The sequence below is a fragment of the Quercus lobata genome, chromosome 4 (genome assembly GCF_001633185.2).
Source record: "Quercus lobata isolate SW786 chromosome 4, ValleyOak3.0 Primary Assembly, whole genome shotgun sequence".
Lineage (NCBI taxonomy): Eukaryota > Viridiplantae > Streptophyta > Magnoliopsida > Fagales > Fagaceae > Quercus > Quercus lobata.
This window is the reverse complement of record NC_044907.1, coordinates 12,119,030-12,137,716: the sequence shown is the minus strand read 5'-3', so window position 1 is coordinate 12,137,716 and position 18,687 is coordinate 12,119,030. Positions and strand designations below refer to the sequence as shown.

General features: G+C 36.3%; 1 protein-coding gene across 1 annotated transcript; it reads right to left on the bottom strand.

Moving 5' to 3' along the window:
* Positions 1-6,242: 6,242 nt before the first annotated feature.
* On the bottom strand, positions 6,243-7,252 carry LOC115984615 (putative disease resistance protein At3g14460). Its single transcript, XM_031107637.1, has 2 exons — positions 6,497-7,252; positions 6,243-6,260 (listed from the first exon to the last, which is right to left on the bottom strand). Exons 1-2 carry the CDS (start codon positions 7,250-7,252, stop codon positions 6,243-6,245), a joined length of 774 nt encoding a protein of 257 aa, XP_030963497.1.
* Positions 7,253-18,687: the final 11,435 nt, after the last annotated feature.

Below are 18,687 nucleotides of genomic sequence, written 5' to 3'. Positions count from 1 at the left end.
GCCCAAGCACAAAGCCCTTTTCAACCTAAACCAAAATTTCAATTTTCCTTTTGTTGCACGTTTCAGGATCCTTCCCCTTCCCCAATGTTCATGGTTTCAATCTCTCTATTTTCCTTTTATTGCACAGTTTTAGATTTCCTTTTGTTGCACGGTTTCAGATTCCTTCCTTTTCCCTACGTTTCTATTCTACAGTTTCACCCCTTCTAATGGTAGCCTCTTCGCCTTCCTTCCTTCCTGACTTCCTCACCTCATAGTATATACATAGTGACAGAAGCTTGATGATTCAGTTTAGGTACCTCTAAATCCAGTTTATTTTGTGTTCTATTCTTTTGTTTGATTTTTTTTTCCCTTTCTACATTTTGTTACTGCCTCTTTTGTTTGATGATTCAATTCACGTTTCTATTTTCCTTTTGTTTGATGTTGTTTTCCCCTTTTGGTACCATACGTGTAGTGCAAAATAAGGGTATGTGTAAATAAATATATATTTTTTTATTATAAGTAATTGAGTTTATTCAATCTATAAAAACACAGAGTTTAGGAAAATAAAAAGAAAAAGCTATTAATTCATAAAACAATTCTCTTTAGTATTGTTTTATATACTTGCCCTTGGTTCTGTTGTAGTGTAAAAGAATTCTGTTACCATTGATTTTTTTCTTTTCTTATTTGTTTAATAATAGGCATACGTTGATTTTGAAATATTAAAGGGTGAGTTTGAAAGGACCAGAGAGCTTTATGAAAGAATTTTGGATCGATTAAAGCACCTGAAGGTATGTATAAACTATACAAAGTTAGAATATAGTGTTTAAACTTCAGAATTGTTTCGTATAGTTTTTTTTTTTTTTTGCTGGGTTTTATGGTTTCCGTTGCTTGCTTGGGTGGTGTTATTTGATTACTATTCTTTGTTGACAAAAAAATGTTGATGGGCTGATTACAATTTAGTATTTTTGATGCTTTTGTTTTTGTTTTTGTTTTTGTTTTTGGAGTTAGCATTTGGACCCACAATAAGTATATTAGCCAGGTAGTTGTCCGAATGGCCAAATCACTAATACACTAGCACTAGACTAGGTGTAGAGTAGCAACCTGTGAATAGTGCAGCAACATAGCAACAAGGGACCACACATGATCGACTTTATAACACACTAAAAATAGCTTTTATACGAATTTAAAAAGATTTCACAAACAACCATTTCAGGATAGTACAACACAAAATTTTGCTATGGACCTACATTTTATTGCTATCATGATTTTTTATGTTACCAAATGTGAGGCTTAGGGTCTAAATTTGGTGAATTCTTTGATTAGTTACAATTGCTTTCATATTAGCCTACCGTACTTTTTGCGCAAATTCTTCTATTTATGGATATGCTTATTTACCTATGTTGATTTCAAGAGGAGGGTGGCACTGAAAAATTCTGTTACTTGCTAATTGGAAGAGTTAAGAACATGATCCTATTTGGTTTGTTTTGTATATAGTATGTTTAATATTTTTAGAATATTTGAAAATGAACCAAATACTAAAATCTTAAATCTGGGTTGCTCAGATGTGTGTGTGTGTGTGTGTGTGTGTATTTTTTATACATTATTCTTTTTCCCCCTTCCATTACAATGTTCACATCAATCTTTTCTTGAATAAATGTCTTGGAGACATTGGTTTGCTGTTGCCCAAATTTCTTATTTGGGGTTTTGTTGTTTTTTAAGTAGAAGATGTGATATCCAAAATTGGCCATTATACAAGTCAAAGATTCAATAGTTTTGTAGGTAACTACGATTAAGTAGGGACATAATGTTTGAGCATGAGATTTAATGTTATTTATGTGTTCTATTTACATTGTAGAAAACATAAGATATACTTGAATTCACAAACTATTTTGAGAAGAGTTTCTAATTACAAAACAAACACTAAGCACTAAAATACATGTTTTATCAAACATAATAAATAAAAACCCAAATCAAATCACATTGTGATGCTTGCATTTTGGCATCCAATTATGCAAAAGATAAGTAATGATTTTGCGACTACCAAAAAACAAAAAAAATAATGATTTTGCATGTATATTCAAGTTACAAGCTTAAGTATTATAGCTGAAACTATGATTTCACACTTGAAACCCCACGAAATTGTATTGGTTTTTGGGTTTTATTGAAAATTTAGGAGAGACCTCATGACTGTGTACCCAAAGTAAACCCCAAAGACCTCAATAAAAACTACAACCAAATGCATATCATTTGGGCCAAGGGTGTGAGACCACTCCATAAACACATTCATGCATGATAATTTAATCATTGTAATTAAGGGAACCACACTGATAAATATCTGATTGTTTCAATCCTATAAATTGCCCAAATTCCAAACATAAGGGCTATAATGTTTAAGTAGGAGGTGATGCTTGCTATTGATACAAGTTTGAATTCTTCTAGAAGCTTTCATTTTTCTGCATTTAAATTAGCCTTCCTCTCTCTACCTTTCTTTATAGTTCTTGGTTTCTTTATGGTTCTTGGTTGGATATAGCACTAGGATATTTAAATTAGTCAAACTACACAAATTTGAATAGTGGACAACATTAAATATTGTCCTTTTTGAAGAGAGATATTTTATGACAAAATTAAGTTGGATAAAAGGGACAATCACATTTAGTTTTGAGCTTAAAAAATTTGTTCTAAAATTTTATTACTCCTGACTTCATGGCTTATATTATATTTATTTTGACTCAGTTTTATATTCAGATAGATGTTATTCTCTCTTATTTTGTTGAAGGTTGAAACTTGTAATCCCCAAACTGATGCAATACAACCAGCAGCATCGAGAGGTAATTTTTAATAGGCTTATGGAGCACAATTCAAGTGCAGGGAGTTCTTCACAATGTTGCATTGATATTACCAAAGCCTTGAATGTCCCAATCCATATAAAACCTGATGATATGGAGATTGTTCATGTTTATGAGCTTTGAATTTAGTGGCACAAGACTTTCCACTTATATTTGGTTGATTTAAACTGTTGTCATTGTTATAATATGTAAGATATTTACATACAAGAATTGTTTGATAATTAATATTTAGTATGAGTTACTTCTATCGCTCTTCAGTTAAATTGTATTCTCTTGATATTTTTCCCTTCAGCTTTTATTTTTTAATTTTCTAATATATTTGTTTATTAGCATTTGTATATTAGAGGAAGCTTTCAACCAATATTCTTAATTCTTCTACCATTTTGATCTATTGATGTGCCACAATTTAATTTTGTTAAACTATCTCGTGCATCGCATGGGTTAGTAACTAGTATATTTAAAAGTTGAAGTGTAACGTTTAATATTGTTGTGCTTCTGTTGAGCCACATAAGCACCACATCATCAACCTATTTTAAATATTTTATCTCTCATTTTAAATTATTTTTCTCCTTATTAATTTGCTACTTTACGATTACACATTCTCCAATATTTACTTACTTTTATCTTTTTATCTCCTTACTACTCTATATCTTAACCTTACAATTTCTCCATCCCTTTATCTTCATTTTATTTTGACTATTCTTCTCCCCATTTTTTTTACTATAAAAATTTGTTATTTTCTCTTCCATTCCATCCATAATTCGCTCACTCAAAAAAGTGAATACTCTCTCTCTCTCTCTCTCTCTCTCTCTCTCTCTCTCTCTCTCTCTCTCTCTCTCTCTCTATATATATATATATATTCTTTCTTTTGTTAGATGTTTAATTCTTTAGATTGATGAATTTTTATGTTTAACTCTACTTTATGTTGAGATGATTTGGTTATATTTAAATTTTATTTTCTTTGTTTATTACATGTTATCCTATGAAATTATAGAATAATTTAATTTTATTCTATTACAAAACATGATTTAGATAATTTGGTGTTTACAGCTATATATTTTCTTTTGAATATTCTTCTACTCATCTTCTTTTATATAATTTTGTTATTTGTCTCACATTCTCTTCCATAAAAGGTTATTGTTCTCTCTCTCTCTCTCTCTCTCTCTCTTATTAATTCTTTCTTGCAGCTCTATTTTAGATTGATAATTTTTTTTTTGTTCTCTTTGTGGCTCTACTTTTGGATGATACACTTTGGTGGTGTATTTTTTGAGTTATTTATCACATGTACTCTCTATCCCTCCTATCGTTTTGGTTTGAGTAAATTTTTAGATATTTTAGAAGTGAGATGGTTATGTATTTGAATGTCTCTATAAATTATTTGAGTCATATCAATTGTAAATTTGTGATGAGGTTTGGTTATCATGATAATTTTCTTAAATGAATGAGAAATTACCGCCGCACACCATTGGTGTGATGGTCACTTCATAAGTATAAGTGCTTGTGGGGTGTGAGATGTAAGAGTTGGGGTTCAAATCTCTAGGAAGAAGCTTCACACATATAAACACTTAGATTATGTTAGAGTAGAATTTCTATCTTGTATAAGAAAAAAAAGAATGAGAAATTCAAATAATTAATTTTGGAACTTAAAAATTTTAGTTGTAAAAAAAAAAAAAAAAAAAAACCATAACGCACTATACAAAAGTTTGAATAATATAGATCACTTGAAAAAGGAATAGTACTTCTATCTTTTATCTAAAAAAATAATGGAAAAACAATATCAATCAAATACACCAAAGTTTTTCCAAAAAAAAAAAAAAAAAAAAAACTCAAAATAATAGAATGATATATTTGTAGAGATGGAGAGATGAAAAATAATTTTAAAAATAATATCTCTGGTACGTTTAATAGAATAATTCATACATTATGCCACGTTATAAAATAGTTGTATATTCTCATACATCGCATGGATTTGTGACCAGTTATTTGTATTAATTTTCTCTTTTTTCCGAACAGACTCGAATAGGAAATGAGAGATGAGAGATCCCTGGGACAAATTTCTCTATTGTAGTTCTTCGTATCACTACTTCAATAAGAATAAACTTGAATTATGCACACATGGCATATATGCTGGCAGGTGATCATTCAAAGGACAATATGAGAATAGCACACTTAGGCATGTAGATGTGCAGGTCAAGGTGGTTGAGGTTTAACAGTTCTAGGTCGTGACTCATAAGATGCAATAAGAGACCTAAGTTTATCTTCATTTCTTAGAATAGGTTTATCAGCTGCAGGAACAATGATATTGATCCAGTAAAAATGATTTTGGGCTTCTTGTCACAAATACTATGAATCTGCTGTGACATTGGTGTCGATATGTTAAGAGCTGGGGATTTACAGAATGACATCACATAACAGATATGACACAAGAAGATTTTACGTGGTTCAGCCAAGAAGCCTACATCCACGGACACTAAATCCACTATTAGCAATATATAAATTATAAACACTCAACCAAGTTTAGTAAAATACATTTACAAACCCTTTACAAACTCGAATAAACTTATATTACACCATCAAACTCTCTATCTCTAGCTCTTTTTTTGTTTTTTGTTTTCAAATTTTTTTTTTTTTTTGGTGAAACATTCTCATCTTACAATCCTAAGAACTTAATACAAACAAGGGCACTCTAGTCACACAGAAAATAAACACCCAAATCACAGCCAACTAGTTACACGTGCATCTTTCAACTCCAAAATACACCAAACTTGTTCTTTGAAAAAATCCTCTTCATATTCTTTAAAGAGCCTCTTCTAACTGTACTATAATCCCCCATAATCATGTAGGGTCGTTTGGATCTGAATTCACTTAATCCTTAGAAGAGGTTATCCAAAAACTCAACCCTTAGAAGAAGCAATGATAAATTCTTCAAACTTGTTCAGAAAATTGGAGCTAGAAACCTGTAAAAAGATTCAGAAGATACTATCGATTGATCAGGAAACAGAGGCAGAAAAACATGGCACAAAAACTTGAAGTAGAAGGCGAGCACTGCAGAATCCCTAATAGAAACTAGAGCATCATTGCTGCCCCTAACAAGTCTTCAAAATTGCCCGAGATCATGCAAGATGGAAAGAAAAATTATTAGCAAATGCAATAATTGCATCATAATGTATAGTAAGTAGAATTGACATCTAACAGGCCAAATTGTTATTAGCCTGTGTGTAGAAAAAGTACCTCATCGAACATTTGGGGCTCTTTTGATATGAGCTATCTTAGACCAATCTTTTCCTCTTATTTTGGAGTTTTGGTTCCAGCAAAGGGCACTCCTTGATGCAGAGAAAAGACAGGTAGGAGGGAAGGTCCTCCTCTGGCAAGGTCTGGAGTTCGTTACAGCTGCTAATCTCCAATTTCTTGAGAGCACTAAGGTGATGAAGCTGCCTGCAGTTCACATTTTTGAGATTAGAAAGTCTGCTGATGCGTAGAGAGTCGAGATTGCTGGGCAGTAACTGGTCCTCTGGAAATGACTCCACGTTTTTACATCCACCTTCAATCTCCAACCAACGAAGACAGTCAAGCTTATGCAAGCCCCACTCCCTCCCGAGAATGAGTTTTTCACAAAATGTGATACAAAGTATACTTAGTTTGGAGGGCAACCCCCCTTCTGGAAGTGATACAAGTTCTGGGCAATTATTTATTGACAATGACTGCAGAGAACCAAGGGTGTGCATCTGATTAGGCAGTTTCTCAAGATTCTTGCAATTGGAGAACCAAATGGACGTCAGGTTGGGAGTAGGCAATCCTCCTTCTGGAAAAGATACCAGCTTTGGACAATCCTTGATCTCTAAGGCATCAAAAGATGTGAGCTTTGGCTGACTTTCTTCTGGCATTGAAAGGGATTCCAGATTTGCACAATTCCAGATAGAAAGACTTCTAAGACTCGGAAACGATTGTAATGGGAGGTGTATCATGGAATCACAGCTACTCCCCATACACAAATGTTCAAGTTCAAACTCTTGAGTCATCTCTACACATGGGAGAAACTTAAATTTCTTGCAGTTTTGAATATAAAGAATTTTCAAGACAGTAGGTAGATGGCCCTGAGGAATGGACTCGAGAGAGCAACAATTAATGATATATAAATGTTGTAGCAAACGGTTTCTGCCCATCACTTCTTCAGGTATGAACTCCAGAGCATCACATCCTTCAATTTCAAGGCTATGTAGCCCTGTTACTTCCATCAGTTCTGATACATCTGAAACTTTCATGCTTTTGAAAGAGGATAGTTCTTGCAGTGCATCTTGGTTGGACCAATTGTTGGAGGGAAGATCAGCTTCATCTTCAATGTTTGGAGTCATGTGCAAGGAGGATTTTGCGCCACCAGTCTTGGGCAATGAGGATTCTGTAGCACCTTCATATTTAAAGGCAATCATTTGCTCAAAGAATGAGGCAATTTTATTGTCACTTATGAACTGAATCTTTTCATGGTAAATCTAAAAGCGTTTTGTTTAATGACGCCTCTTTCATAAGTGTAGTCAGAAGTTCCTGAGCTTCAGAAATCTCGACTTTTACTACATTAACAAGTTGCTTGGGTAAGTTTCCCTTAAGCTTGGGGCATCTTCGTATACATAGCTCTTGCAAGTGAGGGAATTCTCTACCTCTAATAGATGAAACCCATTCTTCCCATTCTGGCATCCCCTCAAATGTTAGAGTCTCCAAAGAGTTAAAAAATGTGCTATAGCTATACGCCCCCAAGAATTCAGAACCCACCCTCTTCACTGCATCCATCCCTTCAATAATGAGCGCTTTAAGAGATTGTAGCTGCCCGAGTGGAGGCAAGTGTAAGCAACGCTTGCAATTGCTAAGACGTAGGAAAGCCATGTTACCAAATACACCATCCCCCAGCCATTTTGGAATTTTTTTACCAAAATAAAGATCAATGTGGAGCTTCTTTAAATTTGTAGGAGGCTGTAGCTTTTCAAATACATCTTTATCCTTTTTTGGATAAATAATATCACCATCCCATTCTAACACAAGCTCATCAAGGTATCTTTTATGTTCCAATCTGGCCTTAGCCGCATCTTCAGCAGAGACCATGTTCTGTAACTTTGAAATGTGAAGTGTTCGAAGATGCAAAAGTGCCCCCAACTCTTATAGTTCTGAGCTGCTTTCTTTGCCCACAACAGAGTAAGACAGTGTTTGAAGACTTTCTAATCTGCTCATTTCTTTTGGCATCTCATTTAAGTCAGTTCCACAAATGTTGAGATGACGCAAGTTAATAAGCTTCCACATGTTTTTTGGCAATTCAGTTATTGAAAGTTCAAAAACGTGTAAAAACACCTTTGAACGTTTAGATCCCTAAATACCAACTTAACCAATTCAAGCAATATGTCAAACAACTAGTGTGCGGAAACTTAACATATGCTATAATATGAAATTGGTTAAAAACTATCTAAGCCATAACAAAATAAAATCCACAGCAGATAATAAAAAGGCAAAGATAGAGAGGAAGAAAGATGCAAACACAAAGACAACACGCGATGTGTTATCGAAGAGGAAACCGAAGCCCTCGACGTAAAACCTCTCCGCCGCCCTCCAAGCGGTAAACAATCCACTAGAAAATATAGTTGGGATACATGGATAGCAATAGACCCTCCAAGCCTAATCTACCCAGTGCACCTAAGCCCTCCAAGCTTCTTGCTCCAACGAGGTTGCGCCGAACCTTTTTCTTTTCTAGCTTCCCGGATTCCGCTACTAGACCATAGCATCAACCAATGAAGATTGGTTCCTTCCTAACTGCTTCCCAGAAATCCAAACAACTGTCTCACAGTGATGATGATGGTGAGAACCAGGTTTGGTATAATGCCTCTCAAGGATTTGACAATGGAGAGGAAGAGAGTTGAGGAATTTGAAGAGACTCTAAGGTATAGATTGTGGGTGAATCAATCTTGTTTTTCTTTAGGGTTTCTCTCTCAAAATTCTCTCTGGAAGCTCTCTTTCAATCGTGGGTAAAAGGGGTATTTATACTGGAGTGGGAGAGGAATGTGAAACGTTAGGTTTAACAAAACAGGGGTGGCTCGCGGCTTGACCTCGCGGCTTGACTAAGTCGCGAGATCCAGTCGCGAGATAACCGTATGGCCAGTTGTCCTGTTTTGTCCTGTAGTGCTCCAGCTTGCATAACTGTTCACCTTCCAGCATGCTTGGCACGTGTGCTGCGTCTGGCGGCTTGCAGCCGCGAGTCACCCGCGAGTCCCAGCCACGAGTTTCTGTTTTCTTGCACACTCTTGAGCAATCTTCACTCTATCTCACTCACTACCCTTACATCAAACCCACCTAAATACAGGGTTACTAAATGCTGAATTACAAGCAAATTTGGCACGGAATAAAGCCAATTAGATGGTTGAATAAATTCAACCTTACAATCTCCCCCTTTGGCTATTCCGTGACAAAACCCTAAAACAGACTCTAGACTTGACATGTGAGTTGGGAACAGTTGAACAAAACTCACTTACACCTAACTCTAGAAGCTGTGAAGCACTTGAATCATATGAACATAATACTCCTGAAACACAACAATACACCATGATCATTGTAAGCAGAAAATCATAAAATGCATATGAAACAGGCAATATGTGATCAAGTAAAGATGGAGTTAAGAACCAAACCATGGCTTGATCAACCAAGTGAACACCACAAGCTAGTGATCACAGTGCTCATTCACACTTGGAATGAACACAAGGACATACAAGTTAACAAGCACAAGGCAAGACACTTGCATGTTCAACACTCAACCAATGCATAACACACAAGGTATATGCATCTAGGAACAATCCTACAAGGGCACAAGAGTGACAGTACATAAACCAAAATGCAAGACATTTAGATTAAAGTACTGATTTCAACATAGTATAAAGGCTGCAATAAGTAAGGTACAAACCATAAAGCCTACAAACTATGCATAAAACATTAACTCTAAAAGCTTACAAAAGCACATGGGTACAAACACAAAACTTCCTGAATAACATCATCAAAATATATAAAAGATTAAACCAGGAGTATAGGATAATAGTTAGAAACAACTATACACCAAACACAGTGTATCAAACCCATATAAAACATTAAAAGTACCCAAAACACAAACATATATAAACAAAGTCTCTGAATTTGACAACTCCCCCTCAATACATTACTCCCCCTAAAGAGCTGCTTTTCTGCTTCTCAATCATCAATGTCATTATCAACAGAAAGAAACATCTCCCCCTTTTTAACAGGAATGGCCAAAGGGTCAGTGTTCAGGCTGAGTGGTGAAGCTGTCAAGTTTTGCAGACAAAACATCAATCTGGTCCTGCATGGCTCTCATCCTCTCAGAGTGCTCAGTCTGGACTTCTCTGATCCCATCAAGTCGTTCTAGAATGATTTGGAAAGCATCTGGAGGTGTATCTGAAGAAGTTGATGCTCTAGGTCTTTTGCCACTCCTTCTGGGTGTTGAGGTTGATGCATGCCCTGCTGCCTCTGCTTCAGTCTCCATTGGGACACCCTCTCCTTCATCACCTTCATCTTCTTCTCCTGGAAGCCTAACACTAATCCTTTTGCAGGTAAACTTGTTAATTGCAGAAGGTGTGGACATGGGACCGATGTCTTGAGGGATTGGAACACCCTTCTTTCTAAAAATCCTCATTAGCAAACTGGGAAAGATCAATTTTGGCCTAGAGGTTGTTCTTGTCTCATCCACAATGGTGTCAAATATGTGGGAACTTATGTTTATGAAATTCTTTTCTTTGAGATCCATCAGAAAAATTGCTTTAGCACAATTGATTGTAGTCAACTTCTTAATGGGATAGAGGTTAAACATCATGATTATTGTTAGACACATCATGTCCACTGGAAAGGCAGTGGTATTCAAACATTTCCCTTCCCTCTGCCCACCTATCCTTTGTTGAACTGTTTCAATAGAAACACTCCTATCCTTGTAATTGATAAATTCCTCATCTTCTAATTCCTCAAGTCCTAGTACATCATCTATGACATGTGCATCCAAAATGAATTCTTTACCTCTAACCCAGCAACTTAACTCATTCTCCTTTATCAAAGCATTTGAGTAAAATTCCCTAATCAGGGGTTCACACACTACAGGGAAATCACTCAGAAACTTTTCCCATCCTCTTCCTTCAAAACAGCTGGGGATAAAGGTTTGTCTTAAGTCCTCCAAATCTACAAATCTTTCTTGGATAATTCCTGCTTTCAAAAAGTTATCCTTGTATCTCTCAAAGTGATGAACTGACCTAAACAGTTTAGAATCCATTTTCAATCTTTTGTCAGCCTTCTTTGCAGGAGTTTTCTTCTTCAGAGGTGAGGGAGCCATCTGTGAACAATCAGAAGAGGCCACAACAGCATAGAACAATATATGTGCAGAACTAGTCAGTACCATGTAATTAATAAAGAGATTTCATCCATACTAATGAACTTGGAACATTTAAACATAAGCTACTTAAATCAATCACATGGATAAACAAGCCTAAGATAGGAAACACATACAAAATCATCAGATATAGAAACTATCCTAAAGGCAGATATATGTCATTGAGACATATAATGGAAAAATGATATGACACACAATCAGCATTTTGAAAACTAACAGAAGCTCCCAACAGATTAACACAATAGAATAAGCACATTCAGCACAGTAAAACCCACAACATCCAACGGAACATTTTGAATCAACACAACAGCTCAAGATCAGATAAAATAAAAGACACACTAAGCTAAGCACAGGATGAAGACCAAAAAGTAAACAATCAAGATCAACACAAACATTAGTAACAGCATCCGTAAGCTAAGCATGAACAAAGAACAATAGCCAAAACACAAACCCATTTCTAAAACATGAGCAAATGCGAAATATCAAAGGGAAAAAAAACACAAAATCAAGTAGAAATGAGTTCAAAATTGAAAACCCATACTTGTGACTTGAAGAATTTGAGCAGAAAGTATGCAACAATGGAGATTAGAGATGGGAGCACGGAGTGTTTGGGAGGGAGAAAGTTTAGAGAGAAGATGAACAGTCACAAAAGTTCGAGGGAAAAACTGAAAAAGATTTAAAAAATGCTCATGTTTCTGCCAAACACGCGTTTTTCGCGACTTGATTAAGTCGCCACACAGTCGCCAGTTCAAGCTGCCAAAACACTCAAGGACAAAAATTTGAAAAATTCTTCTAAGTGTTTTTCGCGACTGGAAGGTTTACCCGCGAGTGAGTCGCGAGCTGAGCCGCGAAAATCTCTGAGTGATCCTCGCGACTGGACCTTCCACTCGCGAACAAGTCGCCAAAAATGACCTGCGAAGATGCGACTGAGGCACGCGACTTGACATACCCGCGACTGAGCCGCCAAAACAGGGCAAAACTGGAATTTTGAAATTTTCAGATTTTTCAAACAAAATACTTTCTAAAAACACCTAAAACACTCAAAAATCTTTTTGTGCTTGATTTAACAAAGATTGAGCATGTGAAAACACATTTCATCAAGTACAATCACACAAATGAATATGGCATTTATTGAACATAAACTTGTGTGTTGTGTGTGGATATCAACAATGAGATAGTCCTTAGTCTAATGTGAAGCTTCAATGATCAATTCAACCAAGACATACACAATTAGCACTAGATCATGTGACCCATCTCAATTATAGAAGTATGTATATATGACCTCCCACAAAACTTGATAACATAATTTGGAGCTTTACATTTGACTCCACTTTTAATCATAACATTTGATCGTTTTGATCTTTTGAGGCAATCACCTCTCATTGTGAGAGTGATATTTGACATTTCTCTTTGATGAACAAGCCTTTGGCTTTTTGAATAAACATTCACTTTAATATAAGGTCGCTTACCCTTTTTCCTAGTCAAATACTAGAATGTGCGACAGGCTTTTGCAGCTCAATATCTCTTTTCATTTGGAGATTTACATTTGGTGAGCTCTTTTTAGCAAAACAAAAATAAAGAGTGGGAAGATATATAGGCACAAGTCTATGCATGTCTCAAGATCAACATAACCATTCACTAATCATTCATGACAAGTTTGAAGATTTATTTACAACAATCACATAGATTTCAAGTTTTTTCCCACATTGATATGAGTGCAAGAAAAAAACAAGCAATGCTCGAAAATGCACAAAGCCATTAGCATAAAGGTACAAGGCAAAACAAGTTTTGAGACAAAAACTCAACAAAGTCAATCAAGCTTTTTGATTTTCTAATTTTTATGTGATTTTTGGATTTTTGACACAAGAAACAAAAAGATTGATAAGACAAAATTAAAAATATGCACAAGTAGACAAGCAAACAACCAACAGCAAAAACAGCAAGCAAAACAAACAAACATTGTCACAAAGTATAGGAAGTATTAATGCATGGACATGTTGTAATGCTTATGCATGAGTACCCTTTTTCACCCATACGTCACTTGCGTTTGGGGTGATTTCCTTATAGGATTGGGTACGGGAGTTAGGGCTTTCAAACCTTCGTGAGAAGCTTTCCAAGCAGTTGGTGAACGCACCAATCATCTTCATCACGTTCATCATTCTGGGATCACCATTCTGATCTCTAGATTGATCACCTCCCCAAATTCTTCTATAATTTCTAGGTCCTCCTGACCTTTGGGGAGTTGCACTATTCTTTACTCTCAGCTTTTGGCAATTTGGTCGAGTATGCCCTTGAAGTCCGCAATAATGACATACATAAGTTGCTCTAGGTCCTCTTTGTGGTCGTGGGCGTGACTTGGCACGAGATTCAGATCTGCCCACAGATTGATTACGTGGATTCAGCATCCGTTGGTTCACCACATTCTTCTTCTCCTCCACCTCAAGCTTCTCACCCGTAAGATTAGCAACAACTGGATCTTTGGCCTTTACAAACTTCACTTCTTTAGTGACATTTCCAGATGAACTACTTCCTCCGGTATATCCCAATCCGGATTTATCTGAAAAGCTCTTTTGAGATGAGATAACATCATCTAACTTCTTGGTGGTGACCCTCTCTACTTTAGCATTTGCTTGCACAACCTCATTCTCAAGAAATCTCACTTTTGTGTAAGTTTCGGACAACTCACCATTCAATGTTTCTATCTCACATTTGGCCTCCCTATATCGGATTAGGAGACTTTTGTAGTCCTCCTCAGCCTTTTTCATTTTTCTCACAGCAGCCTTGGCTACCCTTGTGTACTCACCCGACTTCTCCAAGAGTGAGTTATAATTCTCTTGAAGATTTGCTGTGCTTTCTTCGTCTTCAGCATCTGATTCTTCAACAATTCCTAGTGATTCATCATCACTATGTTCTCCAAGGTCTCGTACAAGCAGATTCAACTCATCTGAAGACTCAACATGAGCAATAGTCATAAAAGCCGAATAGTTCCCTTCTCCATCACAGCTCTCTTCAAATTCTGAGTTAGACGAATCCGAGTCACTCAAAGTCGTGGCATACACTTTACCTTTTGATTTCAAATAATTCGGACATTCCTTCTTAAAGTGTCCATGCCCGTTACATTCGAAACAAGTGACACCTTGTGTAGGTTGGGATTCTTTTCCATCTTTCCTTTTGAATTCCCTTTTCTCCCTTCCAGAACTTTGGAATTTTCTTTTATCATCAAATTTGCCATTATTTTTGAATTTCAAGAACTTTCTGAAATTTTTGACAAGGTAAGCAACATCTTTGTCAACCACATCTGCTCCCGATGAGTCTTGATCTTCCACCTTCTCATTGATGGTCTTTAGAGCAAGAGATTTACTCTTCCGTTGATTGGGCAGCGACATCTCATAAGTCTGCAGAGAACCAACCAGCTCCCGTACTTTGATGTCATCAAGGTCCTTGCTCTCTTCAATCGTTGTCACTTTAGCACGAAAACTTTCCGGCAATGATCGAAGGATCTTCCTTACAATCTTTGAATCCTCCGTTTTCTCCCCCAAGTTGAACTTGCTGACAACCACCTCATTTAGCTTCCCATAGAAAGAGTCAAAAGACTCATCCTCACTCATTTTGAGCTCCTCAAACTGAGTGGTCAGCATTTGTAACTTGGTGTCTTTCACTTTCTTCGTGCCTTCATAGGTGGTTTCCAAAATCTCCCATGCTTCTTTGACAATGGTAATGTGAGAAATCCTGTGAAATTCATTTGGAGACACACCACAGAAAATAGCATTGAGTGCTTTACTGTTAGCATTAGATGCAGCAAGTGCTGCCTTATCCCAAGTGGATTTGACTGCCTCAGGTCTGGTCCAACCAATCTCAACAGCATCCCAAACAGATTCATCAATAGAACACAGAAAAGCTCTCATGCGAACCTTCCAAAAAGCATAATTACTACCATCAAAATATGGATGTGCATTTAGGGATTGAGACCTATCCATCTCAAAAGGGAGTTAAGGATCACACAATGGTAATGAAGCCAATAGCAGTGTACCCGCTCTGATACCAAATGAAAGTTCAAAAACGTGTAAAAACACCTTTGAACGTTTAGACCCCCAAATTACAACTTAACCAATTCAAGCAATATGTCAAACAACTAGTGTGCGGAAACTTAACATATGCTATAATATGAAATTGGTTAAAAACTATCTAAGCCGTAACAAAATAAAATCTACAGCAGATAATAAAAAGGCAAAGATAGAGAGGAAGGAAGATGCAAACACAAAGACAACACGCGATGTGTTATCGAAGAGGAATCCGAAGCCCTCGGCGTAAAACCTCTCCGCCGCCCTCCAAGCGGTAAGCAATTCACTAGAAAATACAGTTGGGATACAAGGACAGCAATAGACCCTCCAAGCCTAATCTACCCAGTGCACCTAAGCCCTCCAAGCTTCTTGCTCCAACGAGGTTGCGCCGAACCTTTTTCTTTTCTAGCTTCCCGGATTCCGCTACTAGACCGTAGCATCAACCAATGAAGATTGGTTCCTTCCTAACTGCTTCCCAGAAATCCAAACAACTGTCTCATCTGGTGAGAACCAGGTTTGGTATAATGCCTCTCAAGGATTTGACAATGGAGAGGAAGAGAGTTGAGGAATTTGAAGAGACTCTAAGGTATAGATTGTGGGTGAATCAATCTTGTTTTTCTTTAGGGTTTCTCTCTCAAAATTCTCTCTGGAAGCTCTCTTTCAATCGTGGGTAAAAGGGGTATTTATACTGGAGTGGGAGAGGAATGTGAAACGTCAGGTTTTACAAAACAGGGGTGGCTCGCGGCTTGACCAAGTCGCGAAATCCAGTCGCGAGATAACCGTATGGCCAGTTGTCCTGTTTTGTCCTGTAGTGCTCCAGCTAGCATGACTGTTCATCTTCCAGCATGCTTGGCACGTGTGCTGCGTCTAGCGGCTTGCAGCCGCGAGTCACCCGCGAGTCCCAGCCGCGAGTCTCTGTTTTCTTGCATACTCTTGAGCAATCTTCACTCTATCTCACTCACTACCCTTACATCAAACCCACCTAAATACAGGGTTACTAAATGCTGAATTACAAGCAAATTTGGTACGGAATAAAGCCAATTAGATGGTTGAATAAATTCAACCTTACAGATTATTTAGGTCATATATGACCTATTAATCAAACAGGTTATTAAATAGGTTATTTGTATTAACTTTTATATGACTTATTAATTAAACAGGTTAAACGTGTCGGGTTGAGTCAACCTGTTTAATAAACGGGTCGGGTTAGGGTTGAGGATTCTTGACACGTTTACTAAACAGGTCGGGTTTGGGTCAACTCATATAGCAGAGTACTTATGGCTCGACACGACACGAACCCGACCCGCGAACACGAATTGACACCCCTAGTCATCAGGAAGATCCCAAACATCCAAGTACTTGCTTAGCCCACGAGTGGCACATACAGGTGGCTGCACATCTGAAATTTAAAGGAGACAATATCGTTAATTTAAGCCATAACTAGCAAAGTGTGATCTTCAGTTTTATAACTTCCAAAACAAAGCTGTCAAATCAGTATTTAAAGTAAGTAAATAGTAAATAAAAGTGAATGAAATATTGCTCTAGGCTTCTAGTGACAGAAACTGATTTTGGAGAGGGGGTGGGGGATTTAGTATAGAATTTTTTTTTTTTTTTTTTTTTTTTATAGTATTTTGATTTTGGTGAGACTTACTATGATTGTGTTAATCAAATTGTTAACCCCCAAACAGAAATCCAAGACCTAGACAGATTCCATGGCTTAGAGAGATCTTAGCCTTATCCCTTGGCCAATACCCAATTCATCATGTAACCCAACTCTCATCACTTTTATGCTTATTTCTAAAAGAAGTCACAAGTAGAATTTCAATTTGAACAAGTATATTCAAAACATATTCCTAAAAGAATTTTTAAGTTACCAAACGAATAGCGAAATGTTCATGTAAGCCCATACCTTACGTAGAAATTTCGTGCATTTCTTGTTTCGTTTCTTGGTCTACATGTTGTGTAGAAGCTCCTTCCAAGGTTACGCTCTTGGAATGCATGCACAAATTTGCTTTTCGCCTTGCCATTTCAACTGTCAAATTCTAAAATAAAAACAAGTATATAAGCACAACGACAAGTAAAAAATAAGTTGATATCAAGTAAAGAGTGTAGCTAAGCTTGCACATTTTCACTTCACCTAGATAAGCCAATGCAACTCAAAAGACCAAAAGATTCCACATGACCAAAAGACATAGCAAGCATTAGCTTTTCCTCTAATCTTCTAAGTCAAAGTTTGTAATGTGAAAAAAAATAATAATAATAACAATAAAACTAAGGTGAGGGTAAGAGTCCACTTGCCTTGTGGAAATCGTTTTCTTAAAGTAGCACAACCTCTAAACCTTAAGACCAGAAAAAAATTATAGCAGATCAAAGAGGAATAACAAGAAACCTTTGGATAGGTTGTGTAATAGGTAAATCATAGACACACCATGCTTTAGAGCAGGATTGAACTATCCAACTAGAAGGCAATCATAAAAAGCTTTTGTTCCCCCTTACAAAGTTCATTCAAAAGGTGAAAAATGTAATTCTCCATTAGTCTATTATGTAAAAAGTAATCACATTGGAACCTTAATCTTAGCTTCCCTAATTCTACTTCACAAGAAATATTTATATTACTAACACATACAATATGGAGTTTCGGCATCTGAAAAGGGATTTAATAATGCTTTCATAGCCAAAATTTTGTTGAAAATTGAAACTTTCAGCAACCATTCTTCTCCAACCCCATCAGCAGGATGATAAGTATGACTAATTGCGAAAAACCTTAAAGTAAGACATGAATAGCGGATCATGAATGCTTACACATGCTAAGAAGCCTAAATTAGGTCCTTTTAATTCCCATGGTAAGGATATACAACACCTGTTTCCAAGGAAGACCAAATTCCAATATTCACTAGTGGCTCTACACCATTTACTACCACATTCTTGATCAACAAGAGATAGGTTGTATAATATAAGGAGTTCTTTACCCATTTTATATAGCTAGTAGTTTGCCTTATTTTCTTTTCATCAATAAAGTTATGTTATTCATTTATAAATAAATAAATAAAAGAAAGTAAGAAAAAATTGGATAAAATTGATCTACTCCCTCTCTTCAAATAAGGGCCAAACAAAAAATTTTCATTAACAATCAAAAAAGAGTAGTAACAATTTAATTACCACCTGCAGAATATACCAAAAATCCACTTGCTCAAAAACCTAATCACTGCAATCTAATGTAAAATATTTTAAGTTTGTAAAAGGACAAACCAACGCACATTTGGCAACACGAAACATAACACATCACAGGGAACTGATAAAGGGATACCCATAACCAACGCACATTGAACTTCTTGAACTTTGTTTCTCATCATCAGATTTAAAAAATAAAAAATAAAAAAATCCTTTA

What these genes read in the sequence shown, in the direction of transcription:
- LOC115984615 (XM_031107637.1), bottom strand. Translation starts at nt 7,252, where the DNA reads ATGATTGCCTTTAAATATGAAGGTGCTACAGAATCCTCATTGCCCAAG.